This window comes from Neodothiora populina (assembly GCF_041146345.1).
Source record: "Neodothiora populina strain CPC 39397 chromosome Unknown canker_contig_6, whole genome shotgun sequence".
In the NCBI taxonomy this organism is placed as follows: domain Eukaryota; kingdom Fungi; phylum Ascomycota; class Dothideomycetes; order Dothideales; family Dothioraceae; genus Neodothiora; species Neodothiora populina.
The window spans coordinates 458,012-475,276 of record NW_027191414.1 but is presented as its reverse complement, the minus strand read 5'-3'; the positions used below and the strand labels follow the sequence as shown (position 1 = coordinate 475,276).

General features: G+C 52.3%; 5 protein-coding genes across 5 annotated transcripts; 3 read left to right on the top strand and 2 right to left on the bottom strand.

Annotated features, from left to right (window-relative positions):
- Nucleotides 1-2,174: 2,174 nt before the first annotated feature.
- AAFC00_005790 (uncharacterized protein) lies at nt 2,175-3,643 on the top strand (the record flags this gene model as incomplete). The annotated part of the gene is made up of 5 exons (XM_069345628.1): nt 2,175-2,419; nt 2,475-2,797; nt 2,852-3,153; nt 3,218-3,398; nt 3,465-3,643. 5 exons carry the CDS (start codon nt 2,175-2,177, stop codon nt 3,641-3,643), a joined length of 1,230 nt encoding a protein of 409 aa, XP_069197827.1.
- A 2,543-nt stretch (nt 3,644-6,186) lies between these two features.
- On the top strand, nt 6,187-7,842 carry AAFC00_005789 (uncharacterized protein; the record flags this gene model as incomplete). Its single annotated transcript, XM_069345626.1, has 1 exon — nt 6,187-7,842. One exon carries the CDS (start codon nt 6,187-6,189, stop codon nt 7,840-7,842), a length of 1,656 nt encoding a protein of 551 aa, XP_069197826.1.
- Nucleotides 7,843-8,872: 1,030 nt separating this feature from the next.
- AAFC00_005788 (uncharacterized protein) lies at nt 8,873-10,580 on the bottom strand (the record flags this gene model as incomplete). Its single annotated transcript, XM_069345625.1, has 2 exons — nt 8,873-9,228; nt 9,281-10,580. The coding sequence occupies 2 exons, from the start codon at nt 10,578-10,580 to the stop codon at nt 8,873-8,875; spliced, it is 1,656 nt and encodes a 551-aa protein (XP_069197825.1).
- A 1,071-nt stretch (nt 10,581-11,651) lies between these two features.
- Nucleotides 11,652-14,568, top strand: AAFC00_005787 (uncharacterized protein; the record flags this gene model as incomplete). The annotated part of the gene is made up of 3 exons (XM_069345624.1): nt 11,652-11,908; nt 11,965-14,002; nt 14,056-14,568. The coding sequence occupies 3 exons, from the start codon at nt 11,652-11,654 to the stop codon at nt 14,566-14,568; spliced, it is 2,808 nt and encodes a 935-aa protein (XP_069197824.1).
- A 664-nt stretch (nt 14,569-15,232) lies between these two features.
- AAFC00_005786 (uncharacterized protein) lies at nt 15,233-16,132 on the bottom strand (the record flags this gene model as incomplete). Its single annotated transcript, XM_069345623.1, has 1 exon — nt 15,233-16,132. The coding sequence occupies one exon, from the start codon at nt 16,130-16,132 to the stop codon at nt 15,233-15,235; it is 900 nt and encodes a 299-aa protein (XP_069197823.1).
- Nucleotides 16,133-17,265: the final 1,133 nt, after the last annotated feature.

Genomic DNA, 17,265 nt, shown 5'->3' with positions numbered 1-17,265 from the left:
CATCGTGGCTGATTGTTATAAGGTAGGTAGTTAATCGCTAGTCGTCGAGGAGTCATCTATCTTTCGCTACAGGTTCATTGGCTGATAATAAGCGACTCATCAAATATTCGTCGGAGAGTCGTTGTTACCAGAGGCTCGTTGGCCATTCGTCAGAGATTCATTGACTACTCATGAAGGACTCGTTTGCTGTTCATCAGAGACTCATTGACTGTTTATTCAGGAGTCATTGAGAGGTTGTCATCGAACATGTCGTTGCTGTCTTTCAAGTCAACTGCCGAAGGGACGTAGGGAAAAGCCGAGGAAGTCGAATTCAAGATCGGGATGGAGGCCATGGACTGAACCCAAGACTGATGAAATTTCCGCTGGTTGTTGTTGTTGTTTCTTGCGCTTGTTCTAATCACATGAGGAAAGTGAATCTTGCGTGAAGTTTTCGAATTTCGAGTGAAAATTGCTTTACCCGTGAGGATACCACCCAGTGACTAGCATGAATGATACGTACAAGCTTGAGTGAACCGACTTCGTAGACAAAGATCAATCTAGAGAAAGTGACTTGAGTCAATCCCTGTGGTAACCTCTGGCACTTCTAGCCTCAAATTTCGAGGACTAAAGGATCGATAGGACACACTTCCATGGTTCATATCGCAGTCAAAGATTGATCTTTGCGCAATTGACTATTCACTTCTTTAATGGTCGTGGTATTATATTACCCCCTTTAACAGTCTACCAATACGAGTGCACTAGCTGCAACCCTGGGAGGGCTATCTCATCACTGAGCTCAATGCATACATCTGGTTCCTCTACAATTTCGAATTGTATGGCGGAATATTCGATGCAATAGGGAACATAAGGGAAAGTCCCATGCTTGCCCTAAACCGGATCTTCCCCCTTTTTGGTTGTACCGGTACCGTCCTTGTATATATGACAAGTCTTGGTCCCTCTATCTCCTGTAACCCTTGCGCTGATTATGTCATTTTTATCAGCAGGATTGTACGCCGATTTGTGAACAGGGCCTTCCGCTCGGCTCCTACATGCTTGGTCAGTGATATTCAATCTGAGATATAATGAATGGTAATATGATACTTGATCTCTATCGATTCAATCTTCCCCAGTCTCTGCACTACGGTCAGCGAAACATCTTTTAAGATATGACCGGTGAGCTTCGATGGATCGCTGCCCGAAAGGATCATAAACATGCCTTTGGGGCGCCTCCGTTTGCAAACGTGGTCATGGCGTTCCTCCAAATCTCATCCAAAGACTCGAGTTTGTAACCCTTCCACTCGATCAATCTTCTGACCGATGTTGAAAAGCTTCTCATCTTCGTGGTACTGATTATGGGTTCGTAATGTCCAGAATTGAGATCAAGCAACCCAAAACGCTTGCTCGTCCTAGAAACTTCGCCTGAAATCCTGTATGGTGCATGGAGCAGATCCTATACTTATTATACTCCATGGGATTGTTCTAAGGAGCTCTAGTCGACTACCGAGACGCCACCGGCGTTTCGCTTCAGCCATTGAGCTCAGAACACTCTGGCAAAGGCCTACAAGAGCAGGATAAGTGTGCCGGTAGCTACAATCGAGGTGTGAGCAGCCAACTCTGATAGCCGGGGGCTTTCGGATACGCGTCAGCTGTCTGATAGAGATATGGTTTTGCTGCCAATCAAGACTTCTCACGAGCGCCGAAGTGAACTGCTGAAGGTCCTCTCGCATAACGAGCGACACGAAAATGTTGAGATTGGCGATATGACCAGAATGTGGATCTGACTAGAGCGCGAATGTGCACCTCCTATTGGCCTTCCATGTGATGTGATGGCGTGGGCGCGTGTTGCGCATGTATGCAGACGAGCATGCAGATGTGCCTTTCATGTCGAACATCTTATTTTTCACGATCACATGCGATATAATTTGTCCAATTGTCGCCGCCATGTTTCGTTGAAGTGGAGTGATGTGAGTATTCCAAGTCTAACAGCAGGTAAGGTATTAAGCGAAATGTCTGATCACCTTAGATAGCCGCCCAGCTTGCAAAGGCGCTGCGACTAGTACGGAACAGTTTAGCTCAACATGAAGATAACGCCTCGTTCGTGACATGTCCTGAGACCTTCTGTCCACCCGATCACATTGTCTCTATACTCATATCCCTCTACTGCACAGCAGCATCGTGTTCAAGTCTCTCAGGAAATGGCTTCTTTTCTAAGGCGGAGTTTGGGGCGAGTCATCGGCGGCGTTGCGCCAATCCACTTCCCGACAAGCGGCTTCGAGCTTGTTAGCTCGGCGGTCGTCCTCGAGGAGGAGATGTTCAGCGATTATTCCATGGGGCGATATTATCCAGCCAACATTGGAGAAGTCTTAGCATCGCGGTATCAATTAGTTGGCAAGCTCGGGTTTGGCGTGACATCGACTGTCTGGCTTGCTCGGGATCTTCGGTGCGATAACCCCCATGCACTTGATCGAATAATGAACGTTAACTCAGAAATCTAGTACCTACAAGCACGTCGCATTGAAGATATTCACACGCGACGAAAGTAACGAAGATGAGTTCGCGATGTATCAGTATCTTCGGACATGCTCTGGTAGCCATCCTGGTATTCGACACGTCAGGACCGCTTTGGATGTATTTTCAATCCCACGAGATGGTGGAGCACATCGTTGCATCGTACAAAAGCCGCTATGGGAAAGTTTCCGGGCTCTCCTAGCTCGAAATCCGAGTCATCGCTTCACCGAGGACCTACTGAAGGCTGGACTTCGAAGCATACTCCTAGCACTCGATTATCTCCATACTGTGTGCAGGGTCATACATACTGGTACGGCCAACGTTATGCTCACACGATTCGAAGCTAATGACATGTCATTTCTAGATATCAAAGCTGACAATATATTACAAGACGTCGAGGATGAAAAAATCTTTGACGACTTTGTGACTGCCGAGCTCCAGAACCCTTCTCCCCGAAAATTCATCGATGGATCACCTATCTATATGTCCCGACAACTAAATCTTCCCCGAATCTTTGGCATACCAATATTGGGAGACTTTGGTGCCGCCGTTCATGGTGATATTGAGCATACGGAGAATGCTCAGCCACTTGTGTATAGATCACCAGAAGTGATGCTGAAAATGCCGTGGAGTTATCCAGTCGATATATGGAATCTGGGATGCATGGTAAGCTTCAACGATGACCCACTCGAACACCAGGACCACGCTGATAACGTTGCTTTCACCACAGATCTGGGACATCTTCGAAGACAAACATCTATTTCATGGCATAGAGCCAACGGACTGGGACCCCAACGGCAATGGATACACAACTCGAGCCCATATCGCGGAGCTTGTTGCCGTGCTTGGACCGCCACCTGTCGAATTCCTGAAGCGCGGAAAGAGAAGTGGTGATTTCTTCGCCGAAGAGGGTGCGTATCTCATCTGCTACATTACAGCAATATCGGGAACTTGGGAATCTAATTCATACGCCTCAGGGAAGTGGAACGTGGCTATCGACATACCGGCTGATATGACGTTGGAAGACTCGGAAGAGAACCTGGAGGGAGGCAACAAAGATGACTTCCTTGCCTTTATGCGTTCGATGCTGCAGTGGAGGCCCGAGGATAGGAAAACTGCCAAGGAATTGCTGGATCACCCTTGGCTCAACAACTAAATCCTGCTAAATCCTAGGGATATCCACATCCTAGAGGGAAAGCCCAAAGCATTGACGCGTCTCTGCTAGAACCTTGTGTAGACTAGGTTTGAGGGCCTTGATCAAAGCCTAATGACTACGTATCACGATAGCAAGGCCGTTCTGAACTGGAGTACAGATTGTAAGCTGTTCTACAGACCTAGAGACCCGGTGATGGTGCAGAGTAGTAAAAGTCATCCAAGTCTTGGCACTTCTATGCGCGACAATCCATATGGACAATCATGGATGAATCCTCAAGTCTACCTATCTATGCACCGTCTACATCGTCTACATCATGAGAAGCATCGCGGGTGAGGACAATAGCACCACGCTCGAATGGCACTCTTCAGCGCCATCACGTACTTGGCGCTAGACTAATATGGAAAGGGTCGACGAGATAGATATATGGTGTGTCGGTGTAATGGTTCAAGCCAGCCCCAAGAATCCCTTTCTCGCGCGTTATTGACGACGAGCAACGTAGGTCTGGGATTTGTTCAAAGGCCGCATCAATCTTTTCGGCGCTGTCAAAGACGGTTGTCTCGATGACGAGCTGCACCTCGCCGAAATGGTCGGCCTGATGGGACCCCCCCCCCCCCCATCACAAAGGTTCCTCGAACGGAGCGACGAGTGCTGTCGGTGTTGGGACGCGGAAGGTGAGCTGTTCCTTCCGATGACCTTAAAGTGTAAAGACTTCTGCTAATCGAACAAAGGCAACTGAGACGCCGAAACACCGATACCCAATCAAACTCTCACGACGTGCGAGGGTAGGCTGCAGGATGGAGATCAGCAAGAGAGCTAGCGCGCAGGATCTATTCGACGACGGGTTTCTCAATCAATTCAGACTCCAAGACGAGACGGCTGGGAAATGAACACTTCGCACCATGGTAATATCATACAGCGTCTACCTTCTGCTTTTTAGACTGCCGAGGTCTAGGAGGCTGCGGCTCTTCATCTTCAAACACCTCGACAACATCCAAAGATGGGAATCCCTGCTTCAGACGTGATGCCAAGTATCGAATTCCCCATTCCTCGCACGTACGATGACCCACACAGACGACCTTTATGCCATGTTCTGTCGCTGCAACTAACCCGGGTTCTCGGGCTTGGCCGGTCAGGTAAAGGATATCCTTGCCATCGGTGTGTCTGTCGAGTTCCAGTCCATCGGAAGCTGATGATTGGAGCCATGATGCCGACCTCGCGAATTCGAGAACTCTGTTCACTTCTTCGGGGTGAAAGGCGTTCATTATGGCCATTACGTTGATTGACTCATCTGACGCAGGAGAAGTGTCGTCATCTTCCGACAACTCGGTGAAATTGTGGACACTGTCTACATTGCCACCAAACTCCCGTCTGATAGAGTGCAGTATATCTCGTGCAGAACGCGGGGTCTCGAGCCGACCGACAATTCCAATCCTGCGTTCGGGATCACCTTTATATCCTGCCAGGCAGATGGAAGTAGAAAGGTCGATGCCTAGCCTAGATGCGAGAACAGTGTTATAGCCGACCGTCAGGACCTCGTCAAACGCAACATGAGACGAGAGAACGTGTGTGCCTCGAGTCACGCGTCGTCGATCCAGTGTGAAAGGTCGATGTAGAAACAAAAGCGAAGAAGAAGAAGAAGAAGAAGAAGAAGAAGAAGAAGAAGAAGAAGAAGAAGAAGAAGAAGAAGACGGCTGACTAGGCTGTGCGATCGCAGTATAAATGCCCTGCGTCGGCGTGATAGACAGCACAACCCTCGAGACCGGCGTCGAGGACCTAGGAAGAATCCGCAGTCCTGATTTAAGGACTGGATTCGTAGAAGCTTGCTGTCGAGGCGGTCGATAGCCAGGGGTATGATACACGAAATCTACATCCTTGGGACGTATAGGGAAAACAGAAGCCATGAATTTGGAAACGTGTGAGACAGTGGGTAGGATCTGAGATGGTGGTAGGGAGGGTTGAGTGAGTAGAGTGCTCATTGCTTTGTCGGCGATTGGATCAACGGCCATTGTTTTAGGTCTAGGTATCGGATAATCACCTCGATGCAAGCATAGACATGTGATGGAGGAATAGAGCAGGTCATGGTACAGTGAGGTGAGCAGAATGGTGAGAAAGTCGTAGTGCGTCATTGATATCGCTCAAGCGACCATTACAGCACAACTGGATCAAAACGTGCATGCCCTACCTAGTAACGTCGTCTCACCCTTGAAGGAAATAGAAAGTTTCATCCCTTCTAAGTTACTGTAGCAAGTGTCACAATGAATGTGCTATATTTTGTATAATCAACGCGGTGGATAGAGGTGCAAAGCAGACTGCCTAGCATCGATCAAGAGGTACAGCGAACGACGTCATAGTTCTCGTAGTGGACCAAACGGACCGGCAAACCTGCCGGATGCGTCCAGATCAGGGTCTTCACATGTCTCGACAACCAAAAAAAGTATTATCAGCCGAGTCTCCAGCTCAGTGTATATCGATACCATATTTTCTTTCTCTCAGAGCAAAAACAACTCTACCAAAGCAGGAAGAAAAAGGCATTCAAACAAAAAATGTTGACGGAGCAATTCGCCGCCGCGCTCGGCATCCCAACGACTAAAATTCCAAGCTCCTCAGGCACAAAAGACGTCGGCGTCTTCGTCTTCGAATCACAACCTCTCACACAGCCGCGCTCTGCATTCAAGAAGTCCACCGCGCTACAGAACTGCGTTGCTGTGAGCGCAAGTCACGTCTTCGCCGCCCAGGCAGACAAGGCAGTGGTCAATGTGTACAGCCGGGAAAAAGGCAGTCAGGAGGCCATCGTGCCGTTTCCCGAACGGATAGCTTGTGTTGCGCTGGCGTGTCAAGATAGCGTTCTCGTGGCTGGGAGTGCAGAGGGCAGGATCTTTCTCTGGGAGACACATACTGGTCGACTCGTCGTGACGTCGCAGGCGCATCTCCAGGCTGTCACCGCGGTTGCTGCGGATCCGGAGTCGAATTTCTTGTTGTCTGGCAGTGCGGATAGCAGTATTCATGTCTGGTCCATTGCCGATTTGCTTTCGTTCTCGAATCAAAATACCCATTCGCCGCTTCATACCCTCACTGCGCATAGATCTGCTATCACGTCGCTTGCGGTCGGCCACAGCTCTGGCTCGTACAATGTTCTTGTTTCGGCGTCGAAGGACAATACGGTTATTGTGTGGGATTACCGCAATGCAAATCTTCTTCGCACGATTCTGCTGCCTTCGACTCCGCTGTGTTTGGCGCTCGATCCTGCCGATAGGGCAGTCTATACTGGTTACGAGGACGGTAGCGTGCAGTCTCTGAACTTCTTCTCCGAGGCCTTTGCTGCACACGCGACAGATGACAGAGACAACACCAAGAACCCACTCTACGACGAGGCTCAAGCAGCATTACCAGTGCAGCCACCTGCGACGACGCGATGGTCTCCGCCGAGTGAAGACATCGGCGCCACGTTGAGTTGTATGCTTTCTTACGATGGAAGTGTACTCACTACCGGCCACGCCTCGGGCAAGATCCTCCACTGGGATATACCCCTAGCGCGCTACAGCGCGACCTACCCACCCACGGCATCGCCGCTGCCAGCTCCCGTGACGAACCTCATCCTCTTGCCCACAACCGGCTTTGCAGCAGCGGACAAGACCAATGCACAAGCGACGAGAACACACACGATAGTCAAGCCCAAGCACGGCGCGTTTGACACTGGGGACATCGACGGCGCTATACCAGGCGACTACAAGATCAGTGGCCAATTCACGACGTCTTTTGCCGTCGCTGATTTCGACCCTTCGTCGCATGTCGCAAGATCAGAAGAACAACAATCGGACTTCACCAGAGCGCTCACGCACCCTTCGTTTCCTTCCGATCTGCTAGCACGAGGACTGGCCGATTTCGCGGCCTGGAACCCAGCTTCAACATCATCATCATCATCATCTGCTGCACCATCGACTGCGGCAACAGAACCCACGACGCGAACAAGCGCTTCTTCGGCAGCTTCCAAGGAAGGCGACTTCATGAGCTTAGACGCAGAAGAACCAAACAACAAACCCCCCACCTTGGAGCAAAAGAACGCCCAACTACAGTCCGAACTCGCGGCGCTGAGGAAAGCACAGAGGACGGCGCTGCTGGACATGGAGAAGATGAGAAAGGAGAATGCGGCGTTGACTAAGAGGTTAGCTGGTGCTTCTGAAGGGGCGGAGAAGAGATGAGTGATTGTTTGATAATAGAAAATATGAGTGTTGGGGGACACGTGAAAGGGCGAAAAGAAAAGACAAGAGAATACAGTAGATACCCAACAAATTAACAAATCAAGAACCGACAATTCGTTCGAATCAAAATGGAGGGACTTCCAGATGAAGCAGTGACTTGTGTTAAGGAATCATTGAGCTCGATACAGGAAAGGATATACACTCCATGGGAGTACAATCTCACTTCACAAGCTCTAACAGTGGTCAAAACTTTCATTCCCCATGAAGTCATGAGAGCTTGGCGATACGGTAAGACGACAAGACATACAGCCAGAGAAGGAAAGGTACTACCTAGGGCAAAGAGTGAAGCGACAAGAAGCAAATCTTGTCTCGAGGTACCTTATCTCATAACACCTGCCCGACCTGCACACTCAAGGCACCTTAGCTTAGGTAAGGTAGGCGTTTGTTCAAGGCAGATCCACAGAAATGTAAGGTACGGGGACAAGGTAGGTTAACAGCGTTTGAAAGCTCGTGATTTTGAGTAAAGTCGCCAAAGTAATCTTTTACCCCTTTCTGACGGGAATCGCACAAGGGGTGACTGTATCCTCCTCTGCTATATACTCGTTGCCAATATCCGTTTTGAGGAAGACACTGCCGGGGCCCTGGTTTATTGGTCGCAGGCGCTCGTTTTAAGCTTCGGTGTGCAACGCCACCTAATGCAGCGCACGGTCAATGTCGGTGTCTGGACTCCTTCCATACTTGTGTTGATGCTGTCTGTGGTGTAGGCCTGCTTCGACTTGGAAGAATGGGGTGATGGGAAAGTATGCTGTGTCGCCACGTTCCTCTTGATCATCACACCTCGGCGAGCTGAGGCGGCTGCCTTCGTGCTATCGTTTTTGTCTTTCATACCTTCACTGCAGCTTGTGGACGAGTGTGAACAAGACCCGAGGGTGAAGACGATCCTCGTCAAGAAGCCTGAGTCGCTTTTCGAGCGCTCTTGCTCGCTTGCTATTTGGTTGTGCGCTAACAAATAACAAGAAAAGAAACCTCTTCATTGGGTTCCATATCTCTGGTGCAGCTGCCTGATCTGCTCATTGACATCGGTAGACGGTTGTTGCTGTCCACCTTGCTGCTGCTGCTGCTGCTGCTGTTGTTGTTGTTGTTGTTGCATGCCTGCCATTCCGCCCTGCTGAGCACTGCCGTCGTAACTGCTCATCTCGACCCTCTTCCTGCGCTCCTCTTCTTCCTTAGAGATAGGAGTGCCGGTGACGGGATCGAAGAGATCAGAGCGTTGCGAGGCGAGACGCTTGAGGTTGTTTGCCACGTCTGCGGTGGACAAGTTGGTTGTGCTGGAGCGCTGTTGGGCGATCCTTTGCTGGTCGCGCCAGCGAGGATCCAACATTTCGACTGGCAAGAAGGTTAGCGGTAAATACAACAAAACAAAAGACGAGTGACTTACTCCTCATGTGTTTCTCCATCTCACTCATCGCCACGGCTTGTCCGCAATTGGGGCAGATACCGGTGGCGGCATTCTGCTTTCTCGCCTGTGCTCTCGGTACGTAATCCTGTCTGATCTTCATCGGGCCTTGACCGCTGGCCGCGGCTCTCGCAGCTTCGGCACGCTGCTGTTGGGCTTGACGTTCAGCCATGCGAGACGGCTCCTCGTCGTTCTGATGTCCGGTAGGGGGAGGTGCATAGGGTGCAGCGCCGGCGGGTGATACAGACTGAGCTGGAGAGGGCATGAAGGGCAGATTCGGCGGCGGCATTGCCATTAGATTCGCTTGTGCTGGTGAAGGGGCGTAGGGCTGGGGTGTGTATCGCATGGGTGTGAAGCCTTCCTCGTCGGGCATGGCTTCTTCGATGCGGTGACTGCTGGGCGCGAGACTCATCTGCGCCTTTTGCTCGAGGGAAGCTGACTGCAGATCGTTGAGGCTGGTCGGGGGTGGCAGCTGTGCCTGATCGTCGTGCTCGTCAAAGATCAGTGTCTCGACGACAGTGAAATCCTGCCAGTCGATCTGGGCAAAGGCGATCTTCTCGGCCTCCTCTTCCTCCTCCTGCTTGACCTTTTGCGTCTCTTGGTACTTGACCCATTCTGCTCTCTTGCGCGCGCGTTCGAGTATGTGAAATCTGTTCTGGATGTTCTTTTCCAGCGTCTGCTCTTTCTCCTTCTGGGGCCGGCCTCGGTCGACGCTGTCGCCGGTCAGGAGCTCGGTGTATTGGTCGACGAGTCGGGTGAAGAAGGAGTGCCAGCTGTGTTGAGGACGAAGGAAGGCGAAGTTGGGGTTGGTCATCTCCCGCTGCGACAAAGCCTGCATCCAGGGACGCCCGTTCTTGGCGATGAAGAGAGCGGTGAGTCTGACCGTCTCGAGATCAACGGCGCTCATGTTGGGCATTCGGGCGGAAAAGTGGAAGTCTGGCGGCGGCTGGGGACCGGCCTTCTTCTTGGGTTGAGCGGCGTCTCCGTCGCGACCGGCAGAAACGGCACTCCCTCGTCCCTCTTTGACTTCTGATAGTCGCCACAGGTAGTAAGAGTTGTATGGATTGTCGGGCAGGATGAACTGGAACTGGGGTTTCGCGGCGGCCTGGTCGACGATTCGCGATTCGAAGGCGGGGCCGTTACGCGCAACATAGCCTGCGGTCTTCTCTGCTGAGATGCGGATTTCCTTCGGGGGCACAATGACTCCGGAAGGGGGCTTGAAGTCGAGACCGTCGGGGGTGTCGCCCGAGCCATTCTGGTCGACTGGTGGCGCGGCGGCCATGGCGTGTCTCTTTTGTCTTTTGTCTCTTGCCTTTTCTCTTTCTCGCTGATCACGACGCTGGAGCTGGAGCTGCAGCTGCGCCTGTCGCGATGTGTGTGGAATGCCTGTCCTGGTGCACTGTGGACGCGTGCTATCTGGGATTCCTAGCGCAGCTGATATTCTAAACACCCAGAATGCATGCGAGGAGGAGGGCTGAGACGCAATGTCGCAGTTTACTGTTCTTGTCTGTCCATACCAGGCTAGGGTAACAAGGTAGGTATACAAAGTCTTGGCTGACAATTCACGCTGCGGCGGCGCACGGTTCATATCGATCCCTCGTTGATAAGCTAAGGTAACTTGTACTTGTGGACGAGTAAACCCTCGGATCTAAGCGCGGACATGTTCATCAGATCCTCTCTTTCCCATCATCCTCCTTGTACAGTAGGCTGCACTGGCTCGCTGGTAAGAGAGCCTCTCTGTTGTGCCTCGTCCCAAAAATCGAAGAAATCGTACCCTGACCTTGACGACCAAACATAGGGGGTTTGGCTTGGCGTTAGCTGCTGTGCAACTAAGAAAATAAGGCGATTAAGGTGGGCATTCCATCAGTACCTAGCTGTTGTGTTTGACTTTGGTCCCAGGAGTAAGGCACTGTACTGTACATGGCTCCACTGGACGTTACGTGGTCACTAAATTCACTAAATCCACTAAAATAGCTGTCTGTACCGGACACACTGTTGAGGACAGCGCCCCTTGTCCTTGTGAAGCTGCTTCTGCTCCATCAATACGCTCTCTTCTTCTCATCCTCTGTTTTGCCTTCCTTCTTCTTTCCTCTTTATCCCATCTTCTTCCATCTCTTGTTTCCTTTGACATTGTGTGGTGCGATTGAACCGTGCGACAGCTCCACGGTACACTTGCAAGCGAAAGCAAGGCTAAGGCGCTGTACCTGTAGCTTGCAGAACAATCCCTCGCATCTCCAGCAAGGAAGCTTCGTGTCAACTCACTTTCCCTGCCTGTCACCCCGTTTTCTCTCCCACTCCCACTCTGGGACCATCTTGTCAGGACATCTCGACACCGACCACCATCACATAGGATATGGCTCCCACAACGCGATCGGCCAAGTCGCCGTCGCGACCGGTCCAGCCTGCTGCCGCTGTCCAGCTCAATGGCGATAGCAAAGCCAAGGTCGCAAAGAAGAGCCCGGGTTATACCTCGGAGGGAGTGAAAGACAACGACATGACCAAGCTCCCAGGCTCGGATTGGCAGATAGTCGGTTTCTTGACCGTCATTGGCACCTTTGTGCGCCTGTTCCGCATCTACCAACCCACCAGTGTTGTCTTCGATGAAGTGCAGTATGTCTTGAGTCTCTCATGCCCGCGCATCAATCGCATGCTAACCCACCCGACAGCTTCGGTGGTTTCGCCTCCAAATACATCAAGGGCCGCTTCTTCATGGACGTTCATCCTCCTCTGGCCAAGCTCCTCATCACTCTCGCAGGATGGTTGGCTGGCTTCGACGGAGACTTTGACTTCAAGGACATTGGCAAGGACTACCTCGAGCCCGGTGTGCCCTATGTCTCCATGCGCCTGCTGCCTGCCATCTGCGGTGTCTTGAGCATCCCCACCATGTTCTTGACCCTCAAGGCTGCTGGTTGCAAGACCACCACTGCTGCCATGGGCGCCGGCCTCGTCATCTTCGAGAACGGTCTCGTCACGCAGTCCAGACTTATCCTCCTCGACTCTCCCTTGGTCATCTTCACCGCAATCACCGCCCTCGCCTGGACTTCTTTCACGAACGTGCACGAGCAGGGTCCCAAGAAGGCCTTCACGCCTAGCTGGTGGTTCTGGCTTGCATTCACTGGTCTGGGTCTCGGCGCCACCGTCAGTGTCAAGTGGGTTGGGCTCTTCACCATCGCCTGGGTCGGCAGTCTCACTGCTCTCCAGCTCTGGGTCCTCCTCGGCGATACCAGGAACGTCACTCCTCGCCTCTGGTTCAAGCACCTCTTCGCCCGCGTTTTCTGTCTCATCATCATCCCTGTGACTTTCTACATGGGCATGTTCGCAATCCACTTCCTGTGTCTTGTGAATCCTGGTGACGGTGACGGTTTCATGTCCTCCGAGTTCCAGTCCACTCTCAACAGCAAGGGTATGCAGGACGTCCCCGCCGACGTTGTCTTCGGCAGCCGCGTTTCTCTGCGCCACCACAATACCCAGGGCGGCTACCTGCACTCTCACAGCCACATGTACCCCACTGGTAGCCAGCAGCAACAGATCACCCTCTATCCTCACAAGGACGAGAACAATCTCTGGCTTCTGGAGAACCAGACACAACCCATCGACGCCGCTGGCGCCGAGATCAAGGGTCCTCTGGCTTGGGATGCTCTCGATCCTTCAGTCATCACCGACGGCTCCGTTCTGAAGCTCTACCACATCACCACCGATCGCCGCGTCCACTCTCACGACCACCGCCCCCCAGTCACCGAGGCCGACTGGCAGAACGAAGTCTCGGCTTACGGGTATGAGGGATTCGAGGGAGACGCCAACGATCTCTTCAAGGTCGAGATCGTCAAGCACTTGTCCGACGGTGCTGCTGCCAAGGAGCGTGTCCGCACCATCGAGACCAAGTTCAAGCTCGTGCACATCATGACTGGCTGCGTCCTCTTTTCTCACAAGGTCAAGCTTCCCGACTGGGGTTTCGAGCAGCAAGAGGTCACTTGCGCCAAGGGTGGAACCCTGCCCAACAGCATCTGGTACGTCGAGAGCAACGCCCACCCCATGTTGGCCGAAGATGCCGAGAAGGTCAACTACCGCAACCCTGGCTTCTTCGGTAAATTCTGGGAGCTTCAGCGTGTCATGTGGACCACCAACGCTGGTCTCGTCGAGTCTCACGCCTGGGACTCTCGCCCTCCATCCTGGCCCCTCCTCCGCCGCGGCATCAACTTCTGGGGCAAGGACCACCGTCAAATTTATCTTATTGGCAACCCTCTGATCTGGTGGAGCACCACTGCCGCCATTGCACTCTACATTGCATTCAAGGCTCTTGCCGTCCTCCGCTGGCAGAGACGCTACAATGACTACAGCAACGTCACCTTCAAGCGATTCGACTACGAGATCGGCACTTCGGTTCTGGGATGGTTCTTCCACTACTTCCCCTTCTTCCTTATGCAACGTCAGCTCTTCCTTCACCACTACTTCCCTGCACTCTACTTTGCCATTATCGCTCTTTGCCAGGTCTACGACTTCTTCACCAACCGCATCCAGGTCCTCGGCCTCAAGAGCCGCCCTGCGATCGGCCAAGCTGGTGCGGTCGTCTTCCTCGCCCTTAGCATTGTTGTATTCGCTCTCTACGCGCCCCTCGCCTATGGAAACGCCTGGACCAAGGCGGACTGCAACAGAGTCAAGCTGTTCGAGCCTTGGGACTGGGACTGCAACACTTTCCACGACAACGTGAGTCTTATTTTTACTCTGGATACCAAAGATGCAACTGACAGGAAACACAGTACGACCAATACAGCACTTACAGTGCCCCAGTCGCCGCAGCCGTCCAGACTGGTGCCGCCCAGAACGGACCCGCCCCTCCGGTCGCTCAAGACCCCAAGCAAGAAGTCCACGTGACCCCCGGCGTCGGTGCCGTCCTTGAAAAGGTCGAATACCGTGATGCGGCCGGCAACCTCCTTGACGAAGAGCAAGTCAAGGCTCTCGAAGGCAAGGTCGAGTTCTCCACCAAGTACGAGACGAGAACGCGCCTGATCGATGATGCTGGCAACGAGGTGGCCGAGCACGCCGCCGGTGACGAAGCGGCATCATCTTCAGCTGCTGGCACTATCGCCGAGGCCGAAAACCCCAGCACTGATTACGAGGGCGGTGCTGTCGCGAGCGACAAGGCTCCTAAAGTCAACGTTGACGCCGACCTTAAGAAGGAGGACATCGTTGAGGCTGAGGAACAGAGCAGCTCTTTGGCTCAGCCCGAGGGCGATGCCTCTTCGGCCACTGCCGCTCACGACGAGTTGTAAACGGCCCTTCGACGAAACGCTTTGCTTGTCTGAGTACCTGAAATTCTCGTCGCTGTTGTGATTTGGAATCGGTGTCCCCGGAGCAGAAAAGAGGGGCTTATCAAATAGGCCCAGTGAATGGGAAGGGGGCTTTCATACAACGGCGCCACTTTGTCGGAGGAAAAGTCCGGCGTTGGGAAAATCGGGCGGACCGATGACAGATCTCGTGCCTACCTTCAAGAGGGGCAGTGCGAGATACACAGACGGCCGAGAACACCGACTTGACGTGCAAGAGCAGGACGAACGAATCAAAGCGACGACGAAGAAAAGAAAGTCTCGCTTTGTACTAAAGAAAACATTAAGACACATGCCACAAATATACATTTTCCATTTCTTCTTCTTTTGTTTCAGCTGTGCCTACGGTGAATATGGCTTGTTCCTGATTTGCTAGGATCTAATTGCTATCTCATCTATATCTCGAGCACAGGCGTCAGTATCTCGAGGTCTGCAAGAGCAGATATCTCGCTAGCCAGCCAATGTCTGCAAATTCGGCTGATTGACCGAACGATATTGCGGCTACCAAATAAAATCCAACATTCCATCTCCCCAGAGTGCCATCGTCACGTCATGATATTGCAAAAAAGAACACTTAAGAAATCGAGATCAGGCATGATAGGAAATCGAATCACTCCCTCTCCTCATGCGACCACCCCAAGATCCTCTCTGCCTTTTCCGTATCCCAAAACCCCTCGTTTCCCTCTCCCCAGCCCTCTCTGATCTGCGCATTAGGGAAATACTTCTGCGCCAGCTGCCTACTGCTCATCCCCGCATGTCCCGCAAGTCCAGGATCCTCCTGCGTAGTCGTCGGCGCAGCAATATTGAAGACCTCACAATTACTGCCGTCGGGGAACTTCTTCGACTCGTCGACGCCCAGCAGACAGGCGCGCGCCGTCGCCGCGGGACTGACCCATCCCCACAGCTGCTTGACGCCCTTGACGTCCCACTCGGCGGCGTGTTCGTCGCGAACCGCGGCGCGCGGCGAGACCTGGTGGATGCGCAGCACGGCGATCTTCATGTGCGGGAACCAGTCCGCGAAGGAGAAGGCCTGCAGTTCGGTCTCTGCTTTCGCGAGGGCGTAGGCGTCTGTCGGGCGCCGCGTGTGCGTCTCGAGCATGGGGAAGTGGTCGAAGGTCAGGGGCCGGTTGGCGTAGGCTAGCCCGATGGCGTTGACCGAGGACACGTAGCAGTAGTTTTTTATGCCCAGCTCGGCGGCGGCGTGGAACCCGTTGAACGCGCTGTTCACGTTGTTCGAGTGCACTAGGCTGTTGTCTTTGTCGACTGGGTTCGGGATCGCGGCTAGGTGGATCACGGCGTCGGCGCTGCGCATGGCGTCGAGGGTTTCGCTGTATGAGTTTGCGATGTCCGCTGTGCGGTGCTCGGTTTCGCTGGATTTGGGCCCGCCGCCTGGTGGGGAGGATTCGGGCGAGGCCCGGTCGATTTGTATCGTGTGGTGGCCTGCTTTCGCGCAGAGGGATACGACTTCGCGGCCCACTAGGCCGCTGGCGCCTGCTATTGCTATCTTCATGTTCTGTGAGGGGAATGGGGGGGGAAAAAAAGAGATGGGAAGTGCTGTTTCTTCTACGATTGGCTAGAGAGAAGTTGGATAGGATGGTGTATATGAACAAGTATGGTATGAGTAAGTAGGAAATAAACTCATGAAATGGGTAAACAGTGTTGAGGCTCTTTCTTGAACTTATATTTGACCTACCTAGCCGTGTCGATCACTTTTGTATTTCGAGTTCGAGAATTTTACCCACTCCCTCGTCATACTGTGCTATGCCCAGAAGATAAGGCAGGCTTGAATATACGCCATTGAACTAGCAAGGGTTGGTCGAAGAGCAGCGTGGTAAGGGTGACAGTAAAGTGATGTGCGCCGGGCGTGACGATACAGTGACGTTTGGTGTTTTGCAAATCCACTCCACCCGTTCTTATGTCTACTGGGTAAAATAACAGCTGCTTCTGCCACAAGATTATAGGTTGTGGATATCAGATTACCAGACCGATAGGTATGCTAAGCAGTTGTACGATATTTGAGTTGAGGTCAATACCTTATCATGCTGTACGATTATGCTAAATCAGAATCTAAGATGAGATAGTGTTGCTTTCCTATTGTTGATCCAGAACTGCAGAAAGAAGCAATTCAGAATTTAAGAGGTCATTCTTATCGACAAGAGCTTCCCCACAGTCATTAGGTCTCGCTGGGTCGAAACATTCAGCTTTACGTGGAGAGCCTCATAGTACTTACACTTACACCAGTAGGTACTTTTCGACTTCATCTCGGTTCCTCCGCTTTCAGCTATAAGGAAGTCGTGTACACCACGCAGTGCTGTAAGACATAGGATATGTTCTCCGCTAGACGTGCCAATGCAGTCATGAATTTCACGCTCTATCAATTGTAGAAATAGGACTCTCATCTGTCATCTATCCACCTTCGCCTCATTATCACAACATGGCTCGAGTCCACTCTCAGCTGACAACATCGACAACACTGACAACACCTCGAGACGATATATTTGATCCCATACGTTGGAATTTTGAGACCAGGAAAAGACCTCTGCCCTCTTTCACTTCGTAGACACTGATCCAGCATGGCTTTGGTCTTCCTTCCCCGGCGACCTTTACTTATTTGCAAGGCGGCCTCCTGGTTTCGAATATCCT